A 24,483-nucleotide genomic window follows, 5' to 3' on the forward strand; every position below is an offset into this window, starting at 1 on the left:
TCTTTCGAGAATCGTATGGTATTGCCGTCTATGGTGAATGACTGATGAGATGGCTCAAGTTTGCTCAGGCGTTGTGAGGTACCCAAGATAAGGAGCTCCGTCTTATTATCGTTTAGACATAACTGGTGCTGGGCCATCCAAGCTTGGATGACCAGGTAGACGTCATTGAGGGCCTTGGTGTCAGCTAGATAATCACCTGAGATGGGAATGAGTATCTGGGTGTCGTCCGCATAGTTGGTGTAAGAGACACCCAGATAATCAAGCACATCAAAGAGTGGTTTTGTAAAGATGTTGTAAAGTGTAGGTGACACGCAAGAGCCCTGAGGTACGCCGCAATGAATAGGGGAGGGAGCCGCGGCTGCTGACGGTGCAAAGACCCTCATGGATCTGTTGCTCAAGAAGGATTTGATCCAGGCCACAGCGGACGGTGAGAAGTTGGCAGCCGAGTGGAGGGGCCTGCAAAGGATCTGGTGGTTAACCAAATCAAATGCGGAAGAAAGGTCAAGGAGTAATAGCATTGCTAGTTTGCCCTTGTCCTTCAATACTTCGATCTGAGTTTTTAGGTCTAATAGAGCCGTTTCGGTCCCATGTCTGGGCCGAAATCTGGATTGTCGGACCTGGTTCACTATCCTCTGGAAGGTGGCAGGTGCATTCTTTAGCCTGGACAGTAAAACAGGAAACTGATAATGACTTCAGGGGTGGAGAATGCAAACCTTCTTTTTGCTTGATCAGTCAGACCGACATGCCAGTACCCTGCTCTGAGGTCAAAGATATTAATGAATTTGGCAGTGCCTAACCGGTCAATCAGTTTGTTTGCCCTAGAGATGAGGTATGCATCTGTCTTCATAAGAGAGTTGAGTCCCCGGTAATCCACTGAAAAGCAGACCTTAGTTTTCCTGCGACTGGATGTGTTAATGACCAGTACCACTGGGCTAGCCCAGAGGCTGCGGAAAGGCTCGATAGCCCCAAGGCCAACATCTTAGAGACTTCCTCCTTGATGGTATCTTTGACCTTGTCGGGCATACAGTGAAACTTACTTTTCACCGGCTTGCTGTCTATGGAGGCGATATCATGGACACACTAATCAATCTTCCCAGGAGTCAGTGAATAAAGTCCTGCAAACTGGTCCAGCAACTACTGGCAGTCCTGCATTTGCTGTTCGGTGGTGTATGGGGAGATTTGAACTTACTGTAGAGACCTGTCAGTGGGCTTTGGATCTAGCTGTTAGGGAGGGATCTGTCTCCTCCTCTGTCTTGTCACCCCAGCTGTAATTGGGTTTTACCCAGTTGACATGGGAGACCCAATGCGTCTGCCTCAGGATATAGTCTCAATGAGGAAGTTAACATCACTGATCTTTTCCAGCACCACATAGGGCCCAGTCTACTTGTCATGCAAGACACTGGGCTTCATGAGTACCAGGATCCAGACCATCTGGCCTAGCATGCACTCTGTCATGGTGCCCTTCTGGTCATGCCGGTACTTCATGTGCTTCTGGATGCTCTGCTCTCTGTACATAGCCATTTTGGATCGAAGGCCAAGCACACAGTCCACTATGTTGTGGGAAGGCATTCAGAGATTGCCCTCCCATCCTTCCTGCACCAGACCTTTAATGGGATGGCCAAACCGGAGCTTGAATGGACGTATCCCAACACAATTCTGTGGCACCTCCCAGTAGGAGAACATGAAGTATGGCAGGAGAATATCCCACTTTCTCCTGAGGTGCTCTTCCAAGTGTCTTGTTGAACCACTCAACATGCCCATTGGTTTGTGTGTGAAAGGCTGTGGAGGACTTTTTGGTTACTCCACATTCATCGCCTTCATATACACTGATGTGAAGTTGGATCCCCTGTTGCAAATGACTTCTTCAGGCAATCCCACATGAGAGACTATTCAGACCTGGGCCTTCGAGACTACAAGGGCTTTGATGCTCCTCAAAGTTTCAGCCTCGGGGCCCGGGTGGTGTGATCTACCACAACCATGATGTACCAGTTTCCACAGGAAGTTTTAGGATAAAAAGGATCAACAATGTCCATACCTATCCTCTTGAAAGGCTACCGAACCAAGGGTAGTGGACCTATCAGGGCTTTGGTGGGGCCGCCGGCCTTGCCGGGTGGTTAGTAAGGGTAGCAGGACTGGGCAAATTATATCTTTGACCCCATCTGGGGTCAGTAGAAATGGGCAGACAGCCTGTCATTGTCTTTATCATTCCTAGATGACCTGCCAATGGAATGTCATGGGCCAAGCCCAAAAGGAACCTCCTGTGGCACTGAGGGACGACCAAACACCAGCTAGGCCCCACCTCAGAGTTCTTGGGCTCATTGTACCGGAGATCATACTTCCAGTACATCCTGAACATCCCACGGGCTTCCCTCAGGGCCTGCTTCTCTTCCTGCTCACACAGAAATGCCAAAGTTGGCTAGCAAAAGTCAGCATGACTTGGGGCCACAGCTAAGGACATGACAAGACCCAGCTCGGGGAGACCATTGAGGTCGGAAACTACTGTGTCCTCCATCCCAGGTTCTGGTTCCATGCCTGTAGGCAACCCTATGTTCACTGATTCTGAGGTCTCAGAATCAGGTCCCTCAGGGGCCACTACACCCTCTGTGTCAGGAGCAGTTATCTTGGTGGACTCACAATCTGGACTGGGTAGTCCCAGAAATGCTTTTAGAGCTGCTTCCTTTGCCCACATCGTGTGACAGTGGCAATGATTTTGACATCATTTCTATCATGTCCTAATAGACAGTCTACAGGAATGACATCTTTAACAGAAATGCAAGCTGTAAGGTTTCTCCCTGCCAACTGAACACCATGATAGCCAGTGGCCATCGGATGTGACCATCAAATCATCTAACTAGCTTGGGAGAACCAGGGATGATCTCATCCTCAAGCACCCACTGTTTTCATACAGCAATTATACGTTCAGCAGTATCACCAAGTGTTGGAGCTCTGTTCCCATTAATGAAAAACATGATCTGAGAATGTCTCTGTGTTAGCAGGAACAATGGTCTCAGTGGGAGACCCAGTACCTTTCTGGTTCAGTAATACAAGGATACATTCGGCCAACCCCAGGCCAAATGGTAATTCATAATCTAAGATGCCCATCTTTACTATCTCTTCTTCCATTTCCTCCTCCATGAGAGTATTTATTGTATTTATTTATTTATTTATTTAGAGGAGGAACAATGTCATTTAATCACAACAGAACGTACAATAGATAAGAAATCAGATTTTATGGGAAGCAGTGAATTTCAGACAATGGGGTGAGTTTGAGGGACATTCTGACCAGGTTGTGGAGGGGAGTAAATGGAACAGTCACTAGGGACAATACATAAGTGGACATACATAGATTAAGGACAACCAACATGGGTCATTTTTAACTGCCAGTAGGTGATACAGAGGGAAGAGTATTCCATTCAAGTGGGGCAAGAAGAGAGAAAGAGTAGAAGCGAGTGGAGGAGCAGTGAGGGCGAAGAGACCAAGGGTAGTCGAGGATGTAAAGCATAGCTTACGAGAAGGTTTTTAGAGTTCAATAGAAGAATATAGGTACAGTGTTATCTTGCCATGGATAGATTTGTAAACCAGGAGAAGAATTTTAAATCATGTCTGGATTTGCATTGACAGAGTAGCTCTTACTACTGCCTGCTTTGGTATACCCTTGCATGCGGGATCTCCCTTCCTATGTCTCTGATCCCTGCAGGTATGTCAGCCTCCTTTCTGACAGAGCAGACAATGTAGGTGACTGGAATTTCCCTTCAGGTGTTTGGGGCCATTTCGTAGCAAGAGTGTACAAACCTTAGTTTGTATCCTCTTTTAATTTACCCTTCCTAGCCCCCTTGTCATCTGTTTCCGATGCAGTAATCATAGCTTTTTCTGGGCATGAGTTGCCAAAAACCGGTTGACCGCCCTTGCAAGCTCCCAAGGGCCCATGATATTCTTGTCCATTAAATTCTGGTGTAACTCTATCTCACATTGTTTAAGCATGCTCTCGCCTGCTATCAGATTCAACATGCCCACAAATGTTTCACCTTTGTTACCTGTGACCCAACTACTCAGTTCAGGGATTGATGCATAAATGCCTCAGCAGTTTGACTCCCCTTTTTCGTGAGCTCTCTAAAGCTCTTGAGGATTTCCAGAACTTCCTGGGGATGGAACAGATAGGCCTCTCTTCAGGAGTCAATTTCCAACTGCTGATAGACATAAGGGATGCACCCCACAACTCCGCTTCCACCACCTGGAGGAGGAAAGCGGACTCCAGTTTTTCGAACCAGTTGAAAATGTCCTTCTCTTGATCATTTGGTTGAATTAAAGCCTTGGGGAGGGGCCCCTAGGATTCTTTTTGTGAGCCACCACTGGAGACGCTTCCTTCCACGCTAAAAGTCTTGCTGGCTTCCTTCTGGGCCTCAAGCTTTCACCACATCATGTATTCCCTTTGTTTCGGTTCTTCCAGAGACACCCTCCTTTCTTCCAGGAGTTACAGCCTGTCAGCATTGGGTGTCTCTAGAGTCTTCCAGGGCCTGACTGAAGAGCGGGATCAACCAGACGAGTGCAATTTGTGGGAGACCCATGACACTTGGGGTACCACCGTGCTCACCAGGTGGGAGAAAGGCTGGGAAGCGCTATCACTGTCACTTTCATCAGTGGTTTCCATGCCCACCAGGTGCATGGGCAACAGGGCTAGAGCATCCAGCTCATCATTGGTTCAAAGAGAATCTTCCATCTCCTTACCTACCTGTAAACATGGAGGCTTTTGTAACAGTTTGGCTCTCTTAACCTTACTGCCATGAGACAGACACACCTCTTGATAGAGGTAGTGTAAGACCCTTGCTTTAAAGTTTTCCCCATGCTCATGTCGAGTTCCATGGTTGTTAAAATACCTTAGCAGTGAAAACTAACACTAACTGTACACTTCTGTTTTGGATGGCTGAGCTGTAGGCCCGTTCTGTTTCAAATCTCACTGCTACCACCAGTATGATGAATTGGAGTATGCCCCGCAGGAGTACAAGAATGAGTAGGGTAGAAATGCACACTCAGCCCTCACACTTATACAAAACAAAACCCGACGCAATCAAAAGGTGAAACAGTGACAGTTAAGAGCTTTATCTCCTTTGCCTTTTGGCTGCAGGAAGACTATACTCTTTATAGGGTTGTGAAGATGAACCAGTAGTGACCCGAACAACACCGTAACATAGTCCAAAATAAAGGGAATGAACAATCAAGATTCTATAAAAAATAGGTATAACTTACCTAAACACACCATCTGCAATAGAACAAATAGAAAATACTGTGCAAAAACCCACCCTGTGGGAAGAACAGAGAAGATATGACAGACTGAGGAAAGTAGCATTCTGAGCATAGTTCCAGGGCTGGTACGTAAGCTACCAGCAACAAAAAGGATGTGATGTTGTAGAAAACACTTGTGATCATGATGTAATCAGTTTCTAGAGCTCAAGTGGACCGAGGGGGCAGTTCAAGTCCAACAGCACCTATATACAGTTCTTGGTGGGTTGACAGAGTCAGAACCGGTGTCGAACGTTGATGTGAACGGATCAAATTCAGTTCAGGCATGCAGAATTGTGTAGGCCTAAGCAGCAGGTGGGCATCAAGTAAAGGCTAATGTGGTCCCTCTGTGTGGTCGAAGAGGGGCTCTCAAAGATGTATGTCAGGGCTGTCCCATGATCTCTTCACAGTTAGGCCAATCAGAGTCCGGCTTTAGCTGCTGGGAGGGGTCGATAAGTGGCGCTCCAGCATTTCAGGGTAGCAGGGGGCAGTTGTCGATAGGGTAACCTTGGGGGCATTGATCAGCAGGTTGATGAGGCGGCTGTTCAAGGGGTACCTGGGCAGAGCCTTTGTTGTAATCCCTGCCTAGAGTTAGCGTGTGGCTTTCCAGTGATTTGGGTTGTGTCCCGTCATCGAGTGGTCGATTCTGGCCTAGCAGTTGACGGACTTCGCTAGGGCACGATGCAGCATCGAGCTCGTTGAAGTGCAAGCAATAGTTCATATTGCTGGAGGAGCGCAAAAGCCAGCTCCATGCCTTCCCTCTTGCTCAACATCCTGTGAACAAAGACAGACCGGTTTGGTATGGTAGAACAGGGAGCTTCGGCTGGTTTGGTTGTGCACATGCTGTAAGGCCACTCATGAGGACTCAAGGACAGGATGGTTCCATTCAGGGTCTTCTCTCTCTGCTTTTGGAGATTCCAGTGAAGAGTACTAAGTCCTGGTCCACAGCAAAGGTCACACCTGATGTGCCCTAAGAATGGGAAGGGGACAAATCCCCTGTAAGACTTGTATGACTCCTTCATCTGAGGCTGAGGGCATTGGAAAGTACAACCTTCCCAAAGGAAGTCCAGAGAGTTCTTCCAGAACGAATCTGTGGCCTGAGAGGATCCAAGAGGATCTGAGCGAATCCAAAGAAGGGGTGGGAGACCCCTTCTTTTAAACACAAAAGCCCCTAGGCAATTGGCCTAAAGCTAGCCTGTGTGAGTGTTCCAATCACTGCTCTCAAACGAAGTGGACTGTGCTGTTCTGATGTCACACCCAAGGTGCTTTGCTCCAGAGGAAGTAGAGGGGACAGGAAAGAGAAAGGGAGGCAGAGAGAAACACATCACCTTCAACAGCAGAGCTGACTCACATGAGCTGACACATGTGCGATATCAATTGGGATGTGACGGCCATAATCATAAGCAGTTGATAGACTACTTATGAACATTGTTGTTTTGGTACAAGGGTGGGATATCTTCAATACTGCCCCAGTGCTGCAGAGATGCTTCGCTGTCACTGCAGCCCCTTCTGGTCTTTGAATCTGCTCTACACCACACGTGGAGTAGGTTCTGCAGATCAGGGTACTGATGCAGCAGGGCACAAATACACTATGCATTTGGAATGTAGTTGATGTAAAGGGACATTTGGTTAGCAGATGAAGCTTTTTGAGATGGAACTACTTGCATCAATTTATGCATTTATAAAAATCAAAAAAGGCATTGCTTTGCACCCTTGCCAGATGGTAATTCCTCACAGGTGTTCCCCAGGGACACTCCAGGATGGAGTACAGTAAAACAATACAAGTGTTATCGAACGAACTTATGTGATTTTACCTAATAGAAACTGACAATAGCAGTTAATAGAAAACATGGAACAAAAATATCAATCTATTCTTTTCAATTTGGGGGGAATCCCTCCAAGATCCCTAATTCCCTATGCGCTTAACCCCATCCCAACCCCCTGCAAATCCCTTTTAGCTCCTTACCCCACACCATATATATATTTTGTTAAACATTTACAATGTTTTCTTCTCTGTTTTCTATTCACTGTTCTTGTATTCTCTGTAATTGTTTTCACTAGTATTACTGGATACCTTATCGAACAACCAAACAGTCAAAACCTGCATCGGTAAACTAAAAACATTCCCATGAATGGTGCAAGAGGAAGTGGTGCAGTAAGTGTGGGAAAGTGCACCCATTCTGGGTTAATTACCAGCCTGTGTTTTGGAAAGGGCAACATTTACCTGAAAATATTTATAGGCTGATTAAACAATGAAATAAACATTCATACTCGTCCTTTTTTTTAATGCTACACATGTTAATTTCTTCAGTTCACATTTGTAGTTTGACAGATGCAAAATGTCTGTCTATGTTGAGTCATAGTTTGCTTCAATTCAAAAATCTAAGTTACTAATGATGTAAACCAGACATGTACCATTTTACCAATGTGAATCAGCCACAAAATATACTGGCAAGGACTGGCAAACATATCCCTGGTTCTAATGGTAAATGGATTTGGTGGATTTACTGTGGTCAAATCCGCCAAACTCATAACGAGACCCAAAGTCAGGGGTCAGTTTCAGATTATTTTATAGAAATAATCTGGTCCAGGGATTGGTGATGTGCACCGGAACCCCTGCTTAAGAATGACCCAAAAATGAATGACAATATACAGCCCGATATACTGGACATTATATGTAATAGACCCCACACTATCCAGAAAAGAAAGGAGATTCAGCCTTTTCTAGAAATACATTTTCATTTGCTACCATTTGGGTATCAATGCGAAGGGAATGAACAACCTCTGTATAATAATCTACATTATGTATGCTATGTGCAGAAACAGCATAAAGCGGCATGCTCTTACTAGTCACAGTTTCAAGTCGGATGAAACAGCTCACAAAATCTGTGAAGCTTAATCTTTTCGACGAGTCGCCATATCTGAGCGCCATAAGGCTTATCATGTCGGTGCTCACGCAAAGCCCTGTAAAAAACATGGGAAACACATGGAAGAATTACTCTTTGTAAAATGCGGATTCATAGTCAACTAACGGCCATTACAAGGTCCTGCGTGTACTCCCATCAAGAGAGCAAAGTAGTGCAATGAGCAGAGGTGTAGTATACATGTAGACATGTTGGTACATTATGATAGGTGCATTATTGCATGCAGATTATTACCCTGCCTTTGATCATCTGTGTTGCTGTGCTTCCTCCCCTAGAAGGTGTGTCTGGTTCATGGCCAGAACCAACATGTTCTATGTACTGTAAGACTTCAAACCTTTCATAAGGACTTAAGACCAAATGTTGAGCCAGGAGATATCTGTACATGGTAGACTTTACCAAGATGTGCTAAGTAAACAAAGTGTGATGATGCAACCCCACATATGTAATTATCTAAGGATGTTGATGCATGCACACTTTGCTTTCCCCCCCTGCCCCTCCTGTTCTCAAATTCTGCAAGACATCTCCTTTTAGCAATAAGAACAGGTTGCAGCCATTTTAACCCCACATTTAAATCATCCGACTGCCTGTATGAGTATGTATGGTTCAAAGTTGCTAACACTGTTAGGGTGAGTGTTATGAAAAATTAAAGATGCACCACGCCCAATGGATATTATGTACTTAGTGATTCAAGCATCCAAACATTTTATCAAAGTCAAATATAAAGATCTTTGTCCATTCTTATGATCCTAAAATCTTTCATTGCATGCGATGCAGTCAGGAACTGCCTGCGGTGCTAATTGTTCTATTCCCTTTTCTCATAGAGGTATTTCAAAAGAGTTCAACAGGAGTGTGTGAAACTGACCTTGGAAGGATAATCTTTTACTAGAACCTAATTTATATTACATAATAATTTGATTAGGTTGAGTGTGTAAGGTTTGTTATCAACCAGGAATACACATTAAATAAACATATATGTATATGATGCACTTGAAAAAGCTAGTTTACAATGTTAATACAATTTTGAAAAGTCTGTTTTAATCACTTCCTTAAAAAATATATAACAAAAACAGTTGAAGACCATTCAACCTGGTGGTCCTCTGGTCCTTTGCAATGTATTATAGAACTTCACGGTGTCCAGCCAAAGGATCGAAAATAAGGGATCGAATGCCCTTTTGTTCGAATACAAAAGGACCGAAAAAAAAGGGTTGAATGTTTTTTATTTATTTATTTATATATTTTTTAGGTGTAGTGTGCATAAAAAGTTTTTTATAAAAAGAAAACAGGGGGTTGGGGGAGGAACCCCCCATACAAATAAAAATTACATTTTTTTAAAAAAATGTGACCCTTTTTTTCGGTCCTTTTGGAGTCGAAAAAACGTCATTCGAGTCTTTTGTTTTCGATCCTTTGACCTACAACCGAACTTCACCACCTCTGCAACTTTCTCCTTACCTCTCCAGTACGGAAAATGTGCTCCAAGTGTGATGGGGACATCACTGCAGGGCACATGCAAGGACAATGTATGTTCGCTAATGCCAGGCTGGTCAGGGATGCCTATGCCTCTGTTGCTCTCATTTTACTTAAACATCATGAAAAACTATCCAAACCTCACCTACCAAATATCTGAGTTTTTTTCTCGAGTTGTGCTGCTATTATCATTGGCGGGCATGACTATAGCAAACACACACCTGAAACTGCTGTTCTCAACGAGAGTGAAAAAACAGAAAAAGGTGAGAGAGAGGACCTAGGGCGGTCTGGGGGAAAGGAGAGAGAAAGAATGTGGGAGACAGGGGAAGAGAAAGGAAGGCTAATATCAGTGAGAGGAGTTAAAGGGAGAGAGAGAGAGAGAGAGAGAGAGAGAGAGAGAGAGAGAGAGAGAGAAAGCGAGTTTGAGAGAGAAAAGAGAACTAGAGAGAGAGACAGAGAGAGAGAGAGAACGAGAGAGAGACTGACAAAATCCAACCACAACATTGAACCACACTTGTATGATCTTGGGAGAGCGGTAAAGTCATGAAGCCTTAGTAGTCCATGGAGGGATATAGCTAGAAAAGGCCTTGCCCACCACCTTTAGGCAACCACCTACAGCTCAGACTAAAGTAAACAGTAGGGGATACTGATATCCAGATTTAACAACACCCTGGTTGATAGGGATGCATGGGTGAGGGTAGCGGGAACGCAAGGGAGGTCGAGAGATCAGGCAGGGAAACCCACTAGTTTGAATCCTCTGCAACTTTACAAGATCAGAAGAGGTATTAACAAAATCCCTTGAACTATTCTTGATCTTCTGGAGATGATTGAGGCATCTGTGACAAAAGCCAAGGCCTTGTGGATTCTGGATTGGGTGGAGACCCTGTAAAGTATTTTATGTATAGCTTGGCTTCTCAATTACAACCTCAGTCCCCCTACAATAGTAACAGTGATCTATCATTGAGAATCCAAACTCTGCATATTGAGTCTTGGGCGATTTTGGATGGATCCTAAGCACAGACTGCATACCGTTTGGTACAATCTTTAAGTAGGTATATGGTGTTGACATAATTATTTAGTAAAAAATTAGAATTCCAGCTCAGACATGGGCATGCTATGTTCCATTAAAAGAGAGGAGGTACATTTTTATGTTGTTATTCTAGAACGTTAAATTTTATGCCGAGGGACTTGGTTCAAGAAACTTGATTGGCTCTGAAGAAACACCACTTGAGTAGGGTGAAACAACATGAACTACTACAACTCCACATACACATCTGGGTAACTACACAATGTGTTCCTTGCTGACATTGCGTAGATTTTGAGAGGCAGATTAATGCATCTTCCATAGCATCGGCCCCTCCTCTGCCTCTATAGCGCAGCAATGAGAGAAGTGTATCAGTCTTGGTGACTGCGCCCCTCCACTGCCATACTGGGTACAGGAAAGGCGTAATTACCCACGAAGACCCTCTCGGTCCTACTCAGGAATGATCGAACAAGACATGTACCTACAAGATCTGGCATATATGAAACTGCTGTAGCCAAGAAACGGCGAAAGCAAGTGACGTCATCCCACTTCTGACACACGTAGATTCACGAGATACGAACCAGATATACATTCATCACAGAGCTGCACGAACAGTAGGCCAACCTGCATTTATATATGAAGAATTTACATTGTGCACAATAGTCATTAGAAAACATAATCAAATACATATCTGCTGAAATGCAAGATGCATACGAATACATATACTGCTTGCTTAATGTAGAAACTTAAAAATCAAGGCCAGACATTTTGGATAAAATGGACGGCGCTGCCCTGTCGAAATGAATGGGAAATCCTGATGGAACATTGAAGCTGTAGGAAAAATAAACCCGCTGAATTAGCTAAAAGAAATCGAGACTAACCAGTTGGACAGTAGATGCCTCAGTGCGCCAAGGTTATTATTGAAAAGAGAAGTTTTGACTGGTACAAAGGAGTGCAGTAGATAAACAGGTTGCGCGTGCAAGACATATTTCTCTTAGATTAAATAAAGCAACAAGACAACCTTCAAGGACCAGGTTCTTATTAAATAAGGATAATACTGGGAGAAGTACAGCTCAAACAAGTCTACAGTGGACAGAGAGGGTAATAGCACCCACAGTAAAATAGGCTAAAACCCTTGTAAAAGTTGAGTATAATAATTCAAAATGTGGTCTCCTCACACGTGACTCAGAGTTGAAAGACAACGGCTATTCATTAGCTCCAGACACAGAGAAGCACAGACCTTCACTCCCTCCGAATTCTCAGACCAAAAGATACAAGATAAAACCTAGTTGAAAGCACGAGCTCTGGCTCATGGTCTAGTAAATCAGAGATGGTGTGTTATGACTGGGAAAAGCGGCCCATGGGTGTTGATCCACCTGTCATAAATTGTGCTAATGACCTGCCAAATTATCATTGCTGGCAAAGTCAATGCCAACCAATCATTGCTCTCAAAAAGTATTGTTTTGCAGCAGTTGCAGGAACCAATCCACTGGTGAAATATGACATATGATTGCCATTATCCATTTAGAGATGGTCTCAGGCGAAGCCATCAGATAGAGTAAAACCAATCAGAATGGTGACCCAGATAGATTACATATGTATATTCCAGTAGATTTTACTAGCTATGATAAAGTTATGTCGTTAGAAGTGAAGTATTTTTGCCTTTTAAAAAATGTTTCTCCATTATGAAGTTAGAAAGCTTTGAGACATGTGTGCTTAACTGCTTCCCCTGTCTTTATGATTGCTAAATGAAACAGGCCTTGGTCACCTACTTTGAATCTTCTGTTTTTGAGCCTGGGATGTCGTGGCCTATCGGGTCTGCCTAGGGCTGTGATTCTGGGCCCTCCAATACATAGATTATAGAAAACAAACTTTAAAACACTTGTTTTTGCTCAGGACTTAGTGACACATATACAAGTATGCTTTGATATGTTAAGATTGTGGGCATTACTCCATATTTTGTTAAATGTTAATCCAGTATGTTTCATTAAAAAAGAAGAGGTTCAGTGTCCATTGAGAGTATTCGCGAAGGCCACAGTGGACATTGTATGTTTGCTACTTCAGTGCCCACAGATGAGCTCAGCTAGTCAGATAGCACAGTGGGCTAAGTGCTCAACCCTGATAACTGTGCACAATCTGCTGTGGCAGGTTCGAATCCCGGCTGCGTCAACACAGCCTTTTGTCTTTCCGAGGTCGATAAATTGAGTACCACCCTGTGGGATAGTAACGTCTTCTGTTATTTCAGCACTCTGAGACCTTTGGCTGTGCAGCGCTATATAAGAAATACATTATTATTATTATTATTACTGTAGTAATCATTTGAACTGTTAGTTAATCGTTTCATGCGTTTGCCTTGGTATCATCAACAAGAAAAAGAGGTAAAGCATCCAGCAAGGTTAAGAAACACTAAATCAATGCCACACAGTACCTGCTGCCCGAACTGCATTCTGCAAACTGGATATATCCAATAACCGGGACTGATAAACGTCGTAGCGGTTAAAAAGATTCTAGGAAGGAAGAACAACAATAAAGACTTTCTGAAATGTATTCCGCAGGTAGGTGATACGTTCATTACTGGATACTTTCTTTTACACCAGGGCACAAGCAGCCGTTTTAAGTGTGTGATCAATTTGGATATTCCACACTTCGCACCATTTCCACAAGGCTTCCATAAAAGCTGAACGTTGTTTCATCCTATTAGACATATGGGGCCAGATTCTCAAAACGTTTTTGGGCGAAGGTGCGGAGATGCACTACCACCAAAAACAGGAGCAGCCCAATTCACGAAGGGCACCTGAATGAGCCCATCTTGCAGACGACCACCCTGCACCCTTAGTGCATTTGTTAGCTGTTAAATGGATTATAGTTTAAAATTGCTTTGTAATTCTTCTTAAGGAATCTATGAATAAATTTGCGCACTGAGAAGCTAAGGAGCAGAAATCAGAGATGGTACCATAGACATTTCATGAGTTCTAACTTAGAGAGAGTCCATGTATGGAATCAGAGAAATTAACACATCTGAACATGTCAAAATGGTACAGTAAATAGGGCATCCGAATACCAGCTGTTGCAATAGAACAGAGTAGCCGCTGGTTCAGATGTGCCTCCTCAGAGAATCCACGATTCACTTGGATCTTTTTCTTAGGAGGTAAATTAAGAAGAAACTGAAGGACGCGATCATGACAGTCACTGACCCACTCTAAATGCACATTGTCAACAGAATGTTTTTTTATTATTTTTTTTTATTTATTTATTTTTTTTATTTGATTTAGCTGTAAAAAACAGCCTTTCAAAAAAAACCACAATAAAATATACATAATAAAAATTGAAACGTTGCACAAAATGGAACATAACAAGGAAATCAATCATTACATATGAGTTTGTTACATTCTTAGGATAAAAATGGCAACATACACCTTGATGAATATTAAAATTTCATTTGTTTTTAAACTGCCTGATTTACATGCTACCTGTAGTTATCACACTAAATTCTGCATGTTAGGAGATCTCTACCATATTTCACCTTACCCATCATCATCTCAAGATCTCATCCATGAATTTGTTAGATATCTGGAAATATGTTTTAAACCATCTTTTCCTGCACAATTACACATTTTCCAGCAGACATATATTAGTACAATCTTTCAGCTTTAGTGCCTCCACAAACATTAGTATAGCTAAGTTTATTTTAACCAGTTGGCTATGATATAATTTATCCCATAACACCTCATGGTCAGTGATAACCTGGTTCTCAAACAAATGTTTAAAGAAAGTACATCTCTTTCCAATAAGTGCAGGACATACAGCAATTAGATGTTTTAAGGATTCAACTTGTCCCGACTCCTTACAAAATCTGCAATCCCCATTAGTAGTCAACTTTCGCATGAATCGTATTTCATTTGAAGGAAAAACATTCAATCTTATTCTCAGATAATTGAATCTGCTTTTAGGATTGGGAAATTTGATGAGGTATTGCTCTATTTTATGTACTTCTTTTACAGCAAATGAATGACATCTGAAAGTTTTTAATTTGGCTCATGCATTTCTAGTCTCAATCCAATCCCACATCCATAGTTTTTTCTTCGCTCTTTCTGGATTATTTACCAATAACTCATCATCAATACCTGCCTCTGTCATAGCCAAAAGGCTCCACTTGCACCACTTGGCGGTGTTCATATTATCAGTATTCAGCATGTGTTTTCCCATCAAGTACATCACACCATCATCTTCAGAGGCCATCACATACTTACGATATAGACTCAATATTTTCCAGAGATAGATTGCATTTAGTGAAACCAGGCCCAATTCATGTCTTATCAGACACACTGAAGCTGAGGTAGGAAGGTCACATATCGACTTCCAGAATTCGCCTTCCATTTTAACCCATATAGATTTTTTCATAACTGCTTTTGTTTCTGATGCATACGTCACTATGGGTACAACTTTTTGTTTGTAAAAAATTACAGCAGGCATCAAGGAAAATTTGCCATATTTGGCTTGTATTATCTTAGATTGATTTATTCCCGTTTTAAGTTTTTCTTTCAACACTCTATAATATGGATTATCAGCTGCATCATTGTTAAATTGGATGCCTAGATATTTGTACTCTGTAACTATTTCTATCTCTATGTCTTGTATTGCCCATCGATATTTTGCATGAGGGGTTTTTCTCTTGGAGCTTTGTATCATGATTTTACATTTCTTTTGATTTATTGTTAACAAGTTTGCGTCTACGTATCTGCTCAAAGAATCAAGAAGGTTGTGCAATCCCACAGGAGTTTTCGCCAAAAGTACCAGATCATCCGCATAGAATAACCAAGGTATTGGGTGACCACCAATTCGCGGAGCATCAGCTCTGCAGTTCAAAAATTCATGCCGGACGGCTGCCATAAAAAAGTTAAAAAGGGTACTGGCCAAAATACAGCCCTGCTTGAGACCTCTGTGAGTCGGAATGGGGTTGGATAAAGTTCCATCTGAGGCCAATCTGATTTGCACCGTGGTGTTCGTGTGCAGTTCTTTAATCCAGAATACTATATATTCAGGACAATTTGCCTCACAAAGTTTTTTCACCAGCAATTTCCTACACACAGAATCAAAGGCCGCTTGGAAGTCAATAAAGGCCAGATAGATGGATTGACCTTTTATCTGTTCTTGTTTTTTTATGACTTCTAATATGTGCAGGTTAATTGCCGTTCCCATACCCGGCCTAAATCCCGTTTGATGTGGGTCTCTCAACTGGACCCTGTTCAGCCATACATTCAGGTATCTCAACAGCAATCTTGCAAAAATTTTGCTTGGGATATCTAATAAAGAAATGGGCCTGTAATTGGCAGGTTTTTCATGATCCCCTTTTTTATAAATAGGTATGGTTATTGCTTTTTTCCAAGAGCAAGGTAAAATTCGCGTTCTTATTATTTTCAAGAAAATGGTTAGAAAAATTTTGGCCCAAGCCATAGGATGTTGCTTTATCATAAAGTTCGACAAACCATCTGGCCCTGGCGCACGAGAGATTGACAGTTTAGAGATCTGAAACAGTATGTCATCAATGTCAAAAGAGAGGTCCTTAACGCGAGACTTATCAGGTCCCGCGATTTCCCCTTTTAAATTTGTATCAGCATACAGAGATTTGTAGAAGGACGCCCATACTTCCTGAGGTATTGGATTTAATTGATGAATAAATTGCTGTTTACACTGCTTATAATTCAATAGGGACCAGATTCTGGATGAGTTCTTAGATTTTAATTTGTCTAACATGTTTTCCGCATCCTTCTGATATAAAATCGCATGTTTCGATCTCAGCCAGTTTTTATATTTACATTTTAAAGCTCTGAGTATATTACCCCTATCACAATGGTTTAAATTCATCACGTGCCTTCTATCTTTTCTATATTGGGCTTTCCGAATTGCAACTTCATAATCATATGTGTGCATAAACTTGATGCCATTTGTTTTTGAATTATTTCTTTTAACAGCAAAAATTTGCATTTCATCCACATAAGACTGAGTATCAGTTTGACAATTCTTCACTCTCTTCAACTCGCTCATGATCAAGTTATGATTTAACATGTGTAAGGATTTTGGACACCATTTAAATCTATTCATCACATAATTCAAGGACATGTTCGTTGGCAAGGATTTTTCATAGTGTTTCTCAAAAACGGACCATGACCAACTCATGCATTGAATATCGTGTTCACTAACATGTTGGGGAGAATAGAGAAATTCGTTATGCTCTTGAACAATTGCTCATCTACAAATGTATAATCGATCATGGCTGATTGCGCCCCTCGGTGCCAGGTGATGTGTTGGGGAATATCCCCCCTTATGGCACCGTTTAGCTTACATAAGAGACGATCTTCCATTAATGCATTCCATTTTTGGGCAGCTGTGGATATGCATTTCCCCCCTCGCGCATGACATGTTATGTTAAGATCTCCTGTTACAATAACATGATCACAGGTAGGATCTAAATAGATTATATTCAAAAGATCCTCAAGGGCGGTGAAAAATTCATGATCAGTGATGGCTGCATGGTTCCAGTAAATGTTTATCAAACCTATAACCTTGGAGTTAATTATTATTCTCACCAACTGCAAAAAGCTATTGGGGGAAACCCATGATTCTAATTGAGTGTACGGAGTGGTTTTTATGGCTACCATTAGACCAGCCATGGGTCTACCCTTGGCAGGCACAATTGCTGGAATCAAGGTTATAATGTGATTATCCCAGATTGGCGCACATTCTAGCCATATCTCTTGGAAAGCCAAGATGTCAAATTTTCCCAATATGCTGTCATTGCTTTTTATCGAATGATTAAACCCTCTCGTGTTCCATGACGATAGAGAGAGAGAGATTGACTGCTGGCATAGTTAATTTCTACAAGGTCTCTCCTCTCTCTCATTTTGTACTCTTTCATTTTCAAAGACTGTCTCTGATTGACGATTTCTAGAATGATATTGCACATCTACAACGGATTTAGATTGATATTGATTTCTGATTGCAGATATTTGTGGAGGATCAGTCAAGGTGTTATTTAGCAGAATGAATCCCAATTCATATACATCCATTCTTGCTTGCCATAATGCGTTTTTTATAAAGCCTGACTTCATCCACAGCTTTACAACAGAAAGATCAGTTGGATGTAAAAACTCTATTTGCTCGAAATCTGCCGAACATATACCTTCTAGAGCCGGTACATCTGCAAGGATATTCATGACTGATTGTCTATTAAGATTGAAAGCATGGAACGGATGCGAGCGGCACTGCAAGGTCAGGTGGTGTGCTGTCACAGATTTTATTGGAGTTCTCAAGGCCCCTTTTATGAATGAATTCGACTTAAGATCTTTTTGATTTGCTGGTTTATTGGGATAGTCAAAAGCACCCATTGTGTTCAACATATTTTTTTCCATAGAGACCTTAGTATTTGTGTTATTTACCATGGAGACAATTCTTTGAATCGATTTGTCTATGTCTTCTTTCCATTCTTTCAATGCTACTGTGTCCACACTCTTCAATTTTACAGGCTCTACTGGCAAGGGTTCTCCGCTAAATTTCGTTTCTACAGGCTTTGGTTTGGTTGTCAAGTCATCCTCTTGGGAGCCTATATCATTCACCAAAGGAGCTGATGCCACTGATTTCTGCATAGAGACATTTTTATTGACCTGTTCGCTCATCAAAACCAAACTGTCCAAAGGTTCGTACATCAAGGACGCTGTTTTGGCCAGTTTGGATTGACTAGCTTTAAACAGTAACATGTCACGATATTTGTTGGCGATATTTTTTCGAGCCAAGGTGATTGCAGAGTTTGGTTTAGATAATGACTGTACGAATTGCCTAGTTCCAGTGATCTTGGAATTAGGAATGGATTTGACGTTTTTAGATTTTTTTATAGCATTTGGTATCAGAATGTGTGCTTTTTTAGGTTGTTTTTCAAATATAAGATAAGTCGACCCCTTACTATCTGAATCAGGGTCTTTTACAATTTCAGCATCTTTAAGTTGTTGGCAGACCTCACTAGAGGAAGGGGGTAGAGTATTAGTATACTTCAATTTTGCCTTGCTTTTCTTAGAACATCTCTGTCCAACAACACATTTCTCCTTCATATTGCTTCCCGACACAGAGCTGGGTTTAGGCATCTCACATTTATTCTCTGTCACTTTTATATCAGTTTTTTCCACCATTTCATTAGATTGTACAGGTATTTTCGCTTTCCCTGTCTGGTGTTGTAATACAATTTGTTGATTCTGTGAGCAATCAATTAAAAGTACATCAGAAGTTTGTACATTTTCAACATACTTTTTGCCCCCTATCTTTTCACACATTTCATTCACACATGGATCACACTCAAGTTTGTTTTTAAGACAGCCACGTAGAGATTCAGTATTTTTTGTTTGATTCTGTAATAATTTAGCTAGTAGCACCTGTTGCTCATTCATTTTTGAATCTAGAGAATCATATAAGCGTGTCAAAGAAAATAAGGCTGCGTTCATCGTTTGTAGAGAAGTCTCTACACCTACGATGAACGTCCCTTGGGAGGGATGATTGTTTAAATTTAAGGCATTAGGATTGCGCCGTGGAGTAGGGTTCATAAAAAAGAGCAAGACAACACAGGCGACTCTTTAGGCGAAGGAGAAAACATCATTGGGGATTTGGATAGGTTGTGAAAACTCTCTCTAGTTCCAGTCACCAAATCTACCACTTCATCGTGATCAGAAGGAATACACTCGCCACACATCAGTTTTCTTAATTGAGTCTTCCTCATTTAATGTTGCTAGTTCCAAAACTGCATCGTTGGACGCTATTTCTCTTCTAGATTCAACCTGCTCATCTAATGTCAGGGACATTGAAGATTTTAAGGGATTTGTGATTAGTTCACCTTCACTCGCCTCACCTCTTAATTCCACTTGGTTCTCAATAATGGCCAAAACACCAGCGGCCACTAAGGAATCATGAGGTGTATCTCTCAGATCAACCACTTCCCCGTTTATTTCCTTTTCTTCAACGTAGTTGGAGCATAACCCCTTGTTAGATAGGGAGGCTTGCAATTTTTCAACCCCCCCACCCATTTTAGTGCCCCATTCACAGAATTTACGTATATCCGCTATGGGGGTACAAGACCTTATGTTAGAAGCAGATTTAGACGCGCGTACTAGCTGAATGCAACGTGTAGAAGATTTCGGGGTTTGGAAGGCTGCAGCAACACAAGCTTTAATTTTGTCCTGGGGCGGCATTCCAGTTTTCAAGGTTAATACCATTTTGCTAGAAAGCAACAATGGCACTAGAAAAATATATAAAAAATATATAAAAAATAAAAAATAAAAAAAAGAGGGGGATTAAACTCACCAAAGTTTGTCTTTTATAAAGTTTTTCCCCTATGTCACAAGGCAATAATATATTCTGGCTCTCAGTACATGAACATCAGAACAGCAAACAGTCAACAGTACTTTCGTGTACTTTGCACGAGTGCACGCGCGAGTGCGCAGGGCACGTTGTTTTTGAAATAGACTGGGCGTGGTCAAGGAGGGAGAAAGGCCTCCTTGACCCAATCAACAGAAGCTGCAAAAAAGCCAAAGAGGGAGGTGGTTAAAAATAGAAGAGAAAAAAAAAAAAGGGCGGAACCAGCAGTATTACACGTTCACGTTCACCGACAAGTTCTTATTTCACTCAAACTATTTACTTTGCTTTGCAAAAGGTCAGGCAGCTTCCGTGCGTCCTTGTAAGACGTCCGCCTTGTAGACAGGAGCAGTTCAGACAATCCAAATATCCAGATACAGAGATAAGCACGAGCGTTTTGAAAGGCGAAAAATCCAGCAGCGTTTTCACCCAGTCAACAGTACTTTCGTGTACTTTGCACGTGTACTTTGTCAACAGAATGTTAAAATGCTAAGCTAGGAAGTTCAACCATTGACAAAGGGGTAAACTTGCTCTCCTCAGATGGACTGCTAGTCTCTTCATGGTTTCTGACTCCTAGTCTCTTCATGGTTTCTGACTCCTTACCATAAGGGAAATCAGCTAGGATGGACTGACAAACATTTTAGGTGGAGGGATGATGATAATAGCTGCTAAGTGGCACTGTTGTGCATCTGTGTCGCAGACACAGGTTCCAGAAATGTTACTTCATTTCACTGGCCATTGAGTTTCCCAACCTGATGGTTAGTCTCTGTATGTCCTCACTCACATGGAAATTGCTCTTCATTTGGAAAGTGGAGGACTCTGGAACCAGGAGATTTAATAGCAAGCCATGGTCTTTCCACTTAGCCAAAATAAGATGCCATTGAAATTAAAAACATGTCTTAATTTATGGCAGTAGATTATGATGAAGTTTGTATCCATACAATACAGATTTAATGATCCAGAATACTCCAGACCTACTGGCTTGGTTGATACTGATGGGACTTTTTTTAAAGACAAATCTTTAATGCTTACAATGTGTTTCATTCAAATTACATCTTCAATCTTGCTGTGATAGAAATGCAATGGAAAGGCTTATCAATAGACCAGGTATTGAATTTCTAACACTTTGGACACACATTTTCCAATCAGCAAAATTGGCCCTCATTACAACACAGGCGCTAAACCATGGCGCTATTAGCACCATGGTTGGTGCCGGTGTTGTAACGGGTCCGCCATGGATCAATGGGGAATTACCACCCCATTCCAAGGTTGGCGGGGTGGTAATTCCCCATTGAACCATGGCCCTTCCCCATTCCCATTTTTGCCCCATAGGGCTCTATGGGAATGGGGAAGGCGCTAAGTACGGTACCGCAAATTGCGGTACTGTACTTAGCACCAAGGTCCCTTTGGGGGTCCCTACTTTAACAGCTGGTGTAGACCAGCCGTTAAGGTCGGGTCCCGCAAAGGGACCTTGTAGTAAGGCGCTAAGTGTTTAATGGCGCCGCAGCCTTTTAAGGCGCCGTTAAACACTTAGCGCCAGGGTCGTAATGAGGCCCATTGTCTTTTATGTCTACCTTTTATATTCGATTTAAACTGTGTTGTTAGAGGAGTGATCATTCCTTTTGAAAAGCTTTTGAAAAAATAACATCCTCCACGCTGTATTCTATGTTAATGAGAACATTTTCCTACAGAAAGGAACGTGACACTGGAAATGCAACTAAATCGTTGCCCAGAATTCTCATACATACTGATGAATAACAAAACAAATCCAGTGTGATAATCTTTGTTGGCACCAAAAAAAAATGAGAGATCTCAAGATGTCTAATGAAATGAGGGAAACTGGAAAGGGTATGAATGTACTTTTTCTAGACATTCCTTTTCTAGAAGGCTTTCAGTGGGAAAGATGCCCAGGCAACATGATAACAAGCTGCAAAAACCATCCTGAATTTCATAAAAAAAGCTTAGCTGCAACATGGTCACATTCTTGGTTTGGACACATTGTTTTGCAGATATTTCTATCAGACTTTGATAGCGAATGGACATGTGGGGCCTTGACTGACATCCCAAGAATTTTAGAATACAGATCAGTGAATTTACAAATTAAGGACTTTGGCAATAGTAGAGCCGTCCGTAATCCAAACTGCGGTACACATGGCATACCAGTGTATTCGGGAGAGGGCGCATGTCTTTTCAGTCTGGTACACACTAGAGAGAAGTATAATAGGCTGCATTACATAAAAGAATAAGCATGAGTGAACTTTCAGAGGGAAGTTCACAGGGCACTCAAACTTTTTTCAAAGTGTCTTGAGGGGATCCAGAACTTTGTGACTACCCTCAAATCTACACAATTCTCCATGCAATCATTGAACATAAGCAAGTTTGAGGCAGCTGGAGAGGTTTCAGTGATTTGAGATTCATAAATGGAAGTTTGAGGTACTTTTTCTGGTGGGATAGCACCGTAGGGCTGTGCAGTGGGTGAACTGATCCTTTTGAGGCATGAATTCCAGGTTTATATGTGAGCAAGGAGGCCTGAGTCTGTTATCTTTCGGGAGATGACAAAGTGAGGAAACACCTAGGTGAGAAATAACTCCTGTTGATGCATCAAGAAACAGTTACATGTGTGCCTTTTGCCGCACCGGCAGCCAGAAAGACTCTGGCAGTCTGTGCCACATCACTTGAGGAAGCCTAGGCGATTAAGATGATGTGTACTATGTAGAGGGCAGAGAAAAGCTTCTATATCCGGCCTCTGGATTATTTACTATTTTCCCCCTTTACAAATGACCTAGGACTGCTTTGGTTCAATTACTGGGCCAGAACCAATGTCAATCATAAGCAAAAAACATGCAGGTGTTCTTTTGCCAGGTCGCCCAATCAGTAACAAGCATGAACTCTTCTTGTACTTTTTTTTAAAGCATGTTATTTGTCTGCAGTAAAGTTTCGGTAAACTCTATATGACGAGTTAATGTTTGTCCTTGCATAGATCAATTGTTGAATAGAAAACCTGCTTGTAATAAGGTTTCAGACTTGACATTTATTTATTCATTGTCCTCCTCTGAACCTTACACCCCTTATTGAATTTGATCAAAACATTGTTTGCACAAATTCCCTCTGAAGTTCAAGAAGTGGGACCTCGTTGAAGTCTAGTATATTCTAGAGAGTTCAGTAGGATAATTGTTTGCTGACATTTTCTTCCTGATAACCTGTGTTTCCAATTACACAAAGAAAACAATAACTGATTCCCATTGTATGACATTTCGAGGTACAGATAGACTTTCGGAATTAAAGAGTGAATTGAAGAACTATTGAAGAATAACCATTATAACTATTGACTAATATGTCAGCAAATGAAGATCCACGTTAGAAGTCTGTTACAGTAGATGCTGAGAGTAAATAAAAAAAGTATGCAGGCACAGTCCAACACCAAAATACCTCCATTGGTGAAGAACCAATAAATATGTTGCATTTAATGAAAGGTGAGTGTTACCTTGCACATGGTTAAGCGTTTCCAAAGGCGGTGAAACTCTTGCATGTCAAGCTTTCCATTGGCCTTTTGCTGAGCATAGATATAAGGAGCATATCTTTATAGAGCAGAGGTACATTCTGAAATGACCACAGCACTATTTCGAAGAAAGCATACAGCATGCATAATACAATGAGAATATTAATAGTATGTGGAATCCATGATGTGCTATATATTTGATTGTGGTGACAAACAATAGGGATATGAATTTATAATTATTACCCGGCGAGAGATAATCAGATTGTGAGACGCAATCTGATTGGCTCTCACCCGGTCCATACCCCATGCTGAATCCCTCGAATCTTCATCCCCGGCAGGGGGTATGGCAGCCCCTCAGCCATTTGGCAAGTGTTCACACTATTCCGGCTGCAAACCACCTCTCTGCTACAGGCGTTGTGCACCTTATTACAATTAGTCCACTGGCTAATTCACTTAGTTCAGATGATTATGCATTTGGAAATTTTGTTTTGTGTCAAGCTAATAACATGAGTTTCATTCTACTGGACCCCCATGCACGTGTGGGGCTAATGGGCAGATAACTTTGAAAACAATTACATTAGTGAGCAGAGGACACACATTTTCTTTTTGGTGCCACTGACTCGTACATACGTGCATCTTTTTTTAAACTCCTAAGGAATGGTATTGATATTAGTATTCACTTTTTCAAAAGTTGGCATACTTTTATCATTTGTTATTCATTACTTGTAAAAGTTGGGCAGCACCCTATTAGCCAGACAAAAAGATGTTGGGCCTCATTACAAGTTGGGTGGTATCTTGGTGGAATATCTGCTGAGATACCACCAAATGGATTAACTGTTACCACCACTTGGTCTGGCGGAGTTACAGCTGGATTACAAGTGGTGTAATGGTGGTCTTAGTCC

The 24,483-nt window shown here is 41.8% G+C and overlaps 1 protein-coding gene across 1 annotated transcript in view; it reads right to left on the reverse strand.

Moving 5' to 3' along the window:
- Positions 1-24,483, reverse strand: part of LOC138467325 (calpain-13-like) — a 662,439-nt gene that overhangs the window by 22,267 nt on the left and 615,689 nt on the right. The window contains exons 19-21 of the mRNA XM_069607301.1: positions 23,567-23,635; positions 13,118-13,196; positions 8,125-8,241 (exon numbers count right to left, since the gene is read on the reverse strand). Of these exons, the coding sequence (XP_069463402.1) occupies positions 8,125-8,241; positions 13,118-13,196; positions 23,567-23,635 (265 nt within the window). The remainder of the gene's footprint in view (positions 1-8,124; positions 8,242-13,117; positions 13,197-23,566; positions 23,636-24,483) is intronic.

This window comes from Ambystoma mexicanum, chromosome 4q (genome assembly GCF_040938575.1).
Source record: "Ambystoma mexicanum isolate Mex_15411 chromosome 4q, UKY_AmexF1_1, whole genome shotgun sequence".
Taxonomy (NCBI): domain Eukaryota; kingdom Metazoa; phylum Chordata; class Amphibia; order Caudata; family Ambystomatidae; genus Ambystoma; species Ambystoma mexicanum.